At 42.0% G+C, this 8366-nt stretch overlaps 1 protein-coding gene across 1 annotated transcript; it reads right to left on the reverse strand.

The window, feature by feature from the left end:
- Positions 1-3701: 3701 nt before the first annotated feature.
- On the reverse strand, positions 3702-7901 carry LOC131300375 (LRR receptor-like serine/threonine-protein kinase RGI1). The gene is made up of 2 exons (XM_058326173.1): positions 4676-7901; positions 3702-4440 (listed from the first exon to the last, which is right to left on the reverse strand). The coding sequence occupies exons 1-2, from the start codon at positions 7602-7604 to the stop codon at positions 3926-3928; spliced, it is 3444 nt and encodes a 1147-aa protein (XP_058182156.1). The 5' UTR covers positions 7605-7901; the 3' UTR covers positions 3702-3925.
- Between the last annotated feature and the right edge of the window lie 465 nt (positions 7902-8366).

Here is an 8366-nt window from a genome sequence, read left to right on the forward strand (position 1 = left end):
ACCAACCAACCACGATCTAAATTATGGTATCGGGTTGCAAAAAAATATATCGAATTCACAGGAGGTGATGTACGATTGGATGCTTCTATCAAGTCTCGATGGAAAATGGGCTGGAGGGGCACGACCGGCACTGAGATCATCAAAGAGATGAGATTGATCAAGCACGTTGATATCGTTGAATGACCCAGGCATGCCAAAGAAAGCATGCCAAATCCACAAATCATACGATGCAACTGCTTCAAGTACGATAGTGGGTTTTCCGGTGCGCCCGTTGAAGAAGCCATGGTAAGCAGTTGGACATTTGTCCCATTGCCAATGCATACAATCCAAGCTGCCTAGTATTCCAGGAAAACCACGTTGGTTGCCCACATGTAGGAACCTTGCAGTATCTGCTTCATTTGGTTTTCTCAGGTATTCTGCTTTAAAAATAGAGATAACGCCTCTACAGAAGCTTTAAAGAGAGTCAACTGTTGTACTTCTCCCAATCTTGAGATACTCATCAAGACTATCAGCAGGCGTCCCGTATGCCATCATCTTCAGAGCTGCTGTCATCTTTTGGATACCAGAAAGACCTACAGCTCCCGTCGCATCATTCCTTTGGACGAATGTCACGTCATGTTGTTGGAGTTTACCTAAGATCTTGTGAAATAAGGGTCGATTCATTCGAAAACGTTGTTGAAACAAATTTTCGTCATAGAGCGGATACTCACAAAAGTAATCAGCATTGAGTCGTTGGTCGGCAACAACTCTGTCACGGGGGATCCAGGCTCGACCACTTGTAGAACCAACATGACCTCCTTGTTGGCGTCTTCTTTGAAATTTCCGGTATTGCCTGCCCATGATCAATTGCGCTATTGCAATCTCATCATCATCATAGGAAGATCCGTCAAATTCTCCCAGTAATATTCTGTGGGTTAAACTGCTCATAATAATTTTTTTGGAAAGAGGAGTTTGTGTATAGATTTGAGTGTGAGAATGAATAATGAGGAGGATAGTATATATAGATGGTAAGTAAATAGTGTAGTTGAGAGTAGATGAGAGTAAATGACTGAAGTAAATGGTGTAGGTGAGAGTAGATGATGTAGTTGAGAGTGGATATGAGTAAATGACTATAGTAAATGGTGTAGTTGAGAATGAGAATTAAATGGATCAATTAAATAACGTGGTTGAGAATTGATGGGAGTAAATGAATAAAGTAAATGGTGTAATTAAAGTGGATGAGAAGTAAAAACAAAAATATGGGACGTACGTAATTTTTTTTTTCGGAATAATTTTTTTTTAAGTCCTTGATTACCGGATACCAAAATTATTTTTCAACGGAAGTAGTACTTGAATTAGGGTTAAGAAAGTTGAGGAAAATTAAGGAGGAGGGAAAATTAGTTAATTATCCATCATTTTTTTACATCTCACCATTGGATAGGGGTGAGTTCTATTTTACATCTAACCAACTTTTAACCACTTTTTACATCTAAAATAACTATCCACCTCCTTCTAAAATACATCCCCATTGGGGATGCTCTAATGGGTGCAAGAAAATAATTTTGGAAGGATAAAATAATTCTCTGAATTTGAAGGGACATTTTCGTAAAGTAAGTAGTGTAGTAGAGGACAATTAAGTCATGTAATGAATGAGTTTTGATAAGAATAAAAAGGATTTTGGTATAAACAAAAATGATTTTAACATTATCAGCTCTCAAAAAAAAAACTTTTTTGCAGGTATAAAAAAATACATCCAGACACAAAACGTCTAAAATCATCAAATGATGATATGGTGATGCGTCTTGTTTTGCCTTAAAATGAGAGAAATCTTGATTCCATTTTCACCAGGTTTTTATGTTCTTCCCAAAAAGCTCTGGCCCAGAACAATTGACACATCAGTCAGAAAAGACTTTGGAAAGGGAAACTGGGTTTGCATATGAGGAATCATCAATTCTCTCAAACCTGATTACCAAATAAGGAAGGAGAAAAAGGGACAGAGACAGAGATATCACTGTCCATTAAGTACAGTAATATAGAGGCAAACACATGCATGCCTGGGGTTTACAGAACCCTCCGTTTTTTTGGTCCAACTCAGTAGTGGTCAAATCATCACATGATCTCTTAAGACATAGTAAGTTACATAATGCGCATTTGCCTTTTTCTGAAGTACTCACCCCAAGTCACATAATGCGTACGCGGTTAGTTGCGGAAGTACAAGCGTGAAAACTTTATTCGATAACTCACCAAATAACTAAAATTTATGACAGTAAGGATTGAAAACACGAGCATAGAATAAAAATTGAAAGCAAAGCGAAGACTATTTTGAAGAATATATGTTACTCCCTCATGAAGATTCTTATCTATCGCACTCATCCACAACCACAAGAAATTGGTACTGAAATTGAATGGTGAAATTTTACACAAAGCAACTCAATTGGTACTGAAATTGAATGGTGAAATTTTACACAAAGCAACTCAATTGTAGTTTGTATTCGATCACTCATGAAATTTTTTTTGGGGAAAAGCTCCACTGCAGGGTGTATAACTATATATGTTATGCTTATTTTGAAATATTATACCTCTAAGTGGTAATTGTTGTGTCTCTAAATGGTAATGTTATGTCTCTCAATGGTTGTATGCATCGTCACGCCTATTTGGTATTAAAATGTTATGCCTAATATTTGGTAAAATGTTAGGTCTATTGGTAAAATATTACATCTCTCAATCGTAAACGTTACACCTCTCAGTAGTAAATGTTATTGATGCATATCATACGGCATGCACCGCCACCGTAGCCGTTCCCAACCCAGTTCGATCAACAAGGTGTCAATTTCTGTTATGATGTTATATATCCTTGTTTGGTTGGTCTTTCCATTATCATTTTTGCATGCATTACTTTCTAAGTATAATAGAAACAAAAACATTATTCATAACGGGGAAAACCATCATTGGGTGCAAGTTTCAGCAAAAACCCAAAATTATGAGAATCATGTGATTTGTGATTCATCAAGCTATCGATTTGTATTTAGGATGTGACTCGGCGAAACACGAGAACCATACGATTCATGCCACATATCGTACAATACGATTTGCGGTTCAAAAAGCTTGGTTGACTCAAGATCCCTAATATCCATTTCTCGTGTTAAATATGATTAAGCCAAATTGATACCGTTGTCCAATGAACTTGATTTTTAAATGGACGTAACACATCGAGGCTTACAAAATGAATTATTCACATCTTCAAATGAACTCGTGATCGATTCCGTTTTGCGTCACAAGAAAAATTATCACGCGAGAGCATCTCGATTCGAAGTTGGTTGGGTAGGGACGTTGAGATATAAAGGCACCCTATTCTTAGTACGTTACATCATAGCCGACTCAATTTGTCCAGTTTTGCCTAACCCAAACAAAACATGCCACTGTATTAGTACTATTTTGACTGCCTAACAAACATTCCACCTTCAAGTCTTTCAACACTGGGGCCAACTATTATATAGCTGAGATAGAGTACTTATTCACGGAGCCGCTGCTGCTGTAAACGGGTTGTTCACAAAGCTGCACAATCTCGACCGTCCGTTTCGGCTTTAGACGGTTCGAACCGTCCAAAATATTCTTGAATGGTCACGATTCACCCCGTAAATAACTGTTCACAGAACCCTCCGTCAAAAAAAAAATTCTCTATATAGCTAAGCTGTGAAAGTGGAGCTCAAAACCAGGAGAAAAGACCCGAAACAGTAAAACAGTTTCTTATAACAAAACACTCCAAAAGCCAAAATTGCATAGGTTGGCTTTCTTTTGTTCTTCTCCATCAAGTGGGACCAAATCTCAAACCTTATCTTCTTCTTTACATCAAATCAAAAACCCAAAAAAACAAACAAGTTTGAAACTGATAAAATGACAAACGAACTCCTTCAAACGCTTAGCTATAGTCATGTCACAAAATACATCACTTGAAACTCATTTTAGAGGAGGTTGAGTAAAACAATGAGGACCCTGAGAAGCTTGTGTTATTGCTCTGTGGGTACAAGCTCTGCAGTGCCTTTCTTGATGAGGACGTTGCCGGAACTCCACCGGACTTCTTATTTTGTTGGCCGTCAGCGGTTGCCTGAGAGCCTTTGAGCAGCACATCAACCTTTGCATACTCTTCTCTCTCGTGTTTGATTTCTTTGAGCATTGCCTCGACATCTTTCATGGTAGGCCTTTCGTTGGGGGAGGAATTAACACATAACAAAGCAATGCCTAGTGCTTGCATCATTTCCTCGATTTCGGATTCGGGCCTACACAATAAACTCGGAGCCAGTACTTCAATGGCTCCCTTCTTCTGTCTAACCCAATCCACCACATGGAGGCCCTCTGGAATTGTTGGATCGATTGGTTGCTTACCCGTTAACACTTCTAATACAACCACACCGTAGCTATAAACATCGCTCTTCTCTGTTATCTTCAAGCTGTAGCCGTATTCTGAAAATGAACAAAACCAACAGATTAGCTCAAGATTGCTAAATTCTACATTTGCAGATGAAAAGCACAGGAAAAGCAAAGTGCGGTTCATATTTACCATCCGAGTTCATACCACAAAATATTACGGTGTCATATCTTTTACGTAAATGTAGCCAAGAAACTGTGTAGTTTAATTAGAAAGCAAAGCTTGTAAAAAAATACAAAACACATTCACATTTGCATTCAAAGTACGTACCGGGAGCAATATATCCATAGGAACCGGCTACTGTATTAGATGACCGGGCAAAATCACCATCATCGACGAGCTTTGCTAGTCCGAAATCTGCAATGTAAGGCTCAAACTCAAGACCAATGAGGATATTATTGGCCTTAATGTCCCTATGAACAATTGGAGGCGCACAATCATGGTGCAAATAAGCAAGCCCTTGCGCTGCCCCCAACACAATCTGATACCTCAATTCCCACTCCAAAGGGGTCCCATTTCTCTCATGCAGGAGACTCCCTAAGCTCCCATTAGGCATGTAATCATACATTAGCAACCTTGTGTTTCGATTCCAACAACAACCCAAGAACCTAACGATGTTCTTATGGCGGATCGAGCCTAGGGTCTTCACCTCTGCTGAAAACGAATCCCGCACCCCGCACTTTTCGTCAGTACAACTGCCAGTTGCTGGCATTGTTGTCGTAGGCCAAAGCTTCTTAACGGCGATCACATCACCATTTTCCATGTCGGCGCGATAGACCACACCCGAACAGCCTTTTCCAATAACGTTAGAATCGACTAAACATTTCAAAACTTGGTCTACAGAGAAATTTAGTTTCTGAAACGGAGTGAATTTCCACGGCCACGAGTCTCCCATCTCCGAATCATCATCACTACCGATAGTCTTTCGTGCTCGAATCACTGCAATTGTTCCCATCACCACGATTGCAATAGTCATAGTGATTAGCAATGCAAGTGCTAGCTTGATCCTCCTAGACCTCTTTTCTCCATTTTCATTTCTCACCATTCCAGTCCCACTGATGAAGCACGAATCTAGCCCAAAGGAGCATAGACCTTGGTTTCCAGCCAAATCAGAAGCGGGTAGTTGTCGAAACAGCTTGTTGTCGGGTAGATAACCGGTGAAATTGTTGTACGAAACGTTGAGGGAGACTAGGTTTTCAAGCCCGGCAAGGGGACTCAAATCCCCCTCAAGTTGGTTGTGGGAAAGGTCTAGAATGGAAAGCTTGTTGAGTGATGATATTTCGGTTGGTATTTCCCCAGTCAGGCCATTGCAACTTAGGTTCAGAGCAATTTCAAGTGCCTCAATTTGACAAATCTCAACTGGGATATTTCCAGTGATTTCATTGCTGCTTAAATCAAGCAACTGGAGGCTAGAACAAAGCCCAAGCGACGTAGGAATCATCCCGGTGAACGAGTTCCCGCTCAAAATGAGCTCATTCAAAGAAACAAGACGCCCAAAACTAGCCGGGATCTGACCCACGAACCGATTACTCGAAAAATCCAGGACTTGTATCCCAGAAAGAGATGACAGTGAATTAGGCAGGGGACCTTCCAATTTGCTATTACTCAAGTCCACCATTTGCAACTCCGTGCAATTCCCAATCTCATCCGGAACCGGCCCTGAAAGGCCATTTCCGGACAAATCAAGAAAGTTCAGTCCCTTCAATCCCCCGATCCCTGCAGGGATTTGACCCGTGATCCGATTGCTGCCCAATCGGAGCCTCACCAGAGAGGTACAATTCCCGATATCTTCGGGGATAGTACCCGAGATGTCATTGGAAATCAACAAAAGCTTTGTCAAATTCCTGAGCTGAAACAAACCAGGAGGAATAATCCCCGTTAAGGAATTATGTGACAAATCTAGTGACTGGAGGTTTCCACAGTTTGCCAAGCTAGAAGGTATGCTACCCTCAAGTTGGTTTTCCCATGCAAAGAACACTTCCAGATTTTTCAAAAAACCCAACTCAGATGGCATCAAACCAGAGAACTGGTTAGTATCCAGTTGCAACTGGGCTAAACTCGACGCGTTCGCGAGGACCGAAGGGATCGAACCGGACACGTTGTTGTTACTAAGCATCAGCTCTTGGAGCTGAAACAAGCCACCAAAAGACAGAGGAATAGACCCAGATAAGGAATTCAAAGAAAGATCGATGAGTTTCAAATTACTACAGTTCCCAATCTCTACAGGGATTTCTCCCGCCAAGTTATTCTGCCATAGGAACAACTGTTCTAGCTTACTGAGTCGGCCCAGTGAGTTCGGTATCGAACCCGAGAGACTGTTCTCGTACAAGTACAAGTTGACAAGCTCAGAGCAGTTACCGATTTCCGCTGGGATTTCACCGGACAACATTGTGGTGTAAACGGATAGAGTCTGAAGCTTACCGAGTCGACCCAGTGAGTTGGGAATCGACCCGGAAACTCGGGTGTCAGCCAAGCCAAGAACCGTCAAGTTGCCGCAGTTTCCGATTTCCTCCGGGATTTCTCCAATGATGTCTTTGTTACCGCCCGCACGGAGGACTTCTAGACTCGACAGCAACCCGAGTTCAACAGGGAGTGAGCCGGCAAGTTGGTTATCGAACAGTAAAAGGTTTTGCAGGCCTCGGCACTGGGTTAACTCAACTGGGATGTTTCCAGTGAGTTGGTTGGAGTTCAAGATCAAGTCTTGGAGCAGTTCAAGGTTTCCGATGGACGCGGGGATGGGTCCCACCAGGCTGTTCGAGCTGAGGTCGAGCAAGGTGAGCGAGCTGCAGCTTCCTAGATCGTCGGAGATTGGTCCGGTGAGATTCGCGCCGGAGATGGTGAGTTTGGCGAGGTAAGGAAATGAAGAGAGGTTCGAGGGCAAAGGGCGTTCGAGCGGGATTGACTGGATGGAGATTTCGGTCACGAAGTTCTGTGGGTTGCATTTGATGAAGGTCCAGTTGCATGGGTTGGGATCCTGGATGTTCCAGTTCGAGAACGGCGGAGACGAGGTGTTCAGCCATGCGAACAACGTCGAAGCCTCGTGGTTGGCGGCGGTGGAGGAGGAGAGAAGGGTGAAGAAGTAGAACAGTGTGAAGCAAAGGAATGAAGAAGAAGAAGAAGAGGTGGTTTTGGGTTTGTTTTTTGATTTAGGTGGTGTTGGGAAGGGGAAGAGGGAATGCCTCGAGACGGGGATAGACATTTGCCTCAATTTCCAAAACTTTCGTCTCGGGTTTGTGGCATTTGGTTTTGGGGTTTTGGGGTTTTGTGTTCTCTCTCTCTCTCTCTCTCTCTCTCAGTACTGTATCTATCTTTGTATGTCTAGTTGTAGTATAAGTTGGGTTTTTGTGGTTTTGGGTTTTGCTTGGTTTGAACTCGAGACTTGAGAGAGCTAAGTAGGAGTATTAAGAAAGAAAAGCGAAGGAGGCGAGAAATGATAAAGAAAGCAGAAACAAACACTAGCGAAACCAAAGGGGACAGACAGGGAAATGATAAAGAAATGGGAGGAAGGAAGGGAATACCTAGAGATGAGTGAGAGCAGAGAGCTGCACCACCACCCCCACCACCTCCCACCATCCCAACCTAGGATGCCTGACTGGTGACTACTCTCTCTCTCTCTCTCTCATGGAGTAAAATATAGATATGGACAGAGATTCTATGTAGTCCCGAATCAGGGCTGTTCCGTGCAATCGGCTTAATGCCGCCATACGATTGGTACAATGAGATAATTCGAACAGTTCATCTTAAATCAATTAATCATCAAGTCGCTGATCACTCATGGAAAAAATTGTATAACTTACTCCAGTAATGTGGCCAATGTACATTTATCTTACAAATTAATACAAGTGGTCAAGTTCGATTGAGTAATTACTGATATTTGATCAATTTGTGGAAGATTTTTCTAGGCAGGCAAGAAAAATTAAAGGACTCCGATCATTGAAACGGCATTAGAGTGCTGGGCTCA

Source organism: Rhododendron vialii, chromosome 9a (assembly GCF_030253575.1).
Source record: "Rhododendron vialii isolate Sample 1 chromosome 9a, ASM3025357v1".
NCBI lineage: Eukaryota > Viridiplantae > Streptophyta > Magnoliopsida > Ericales > Ericaceae > Rhododendron > Rhododendron vialii.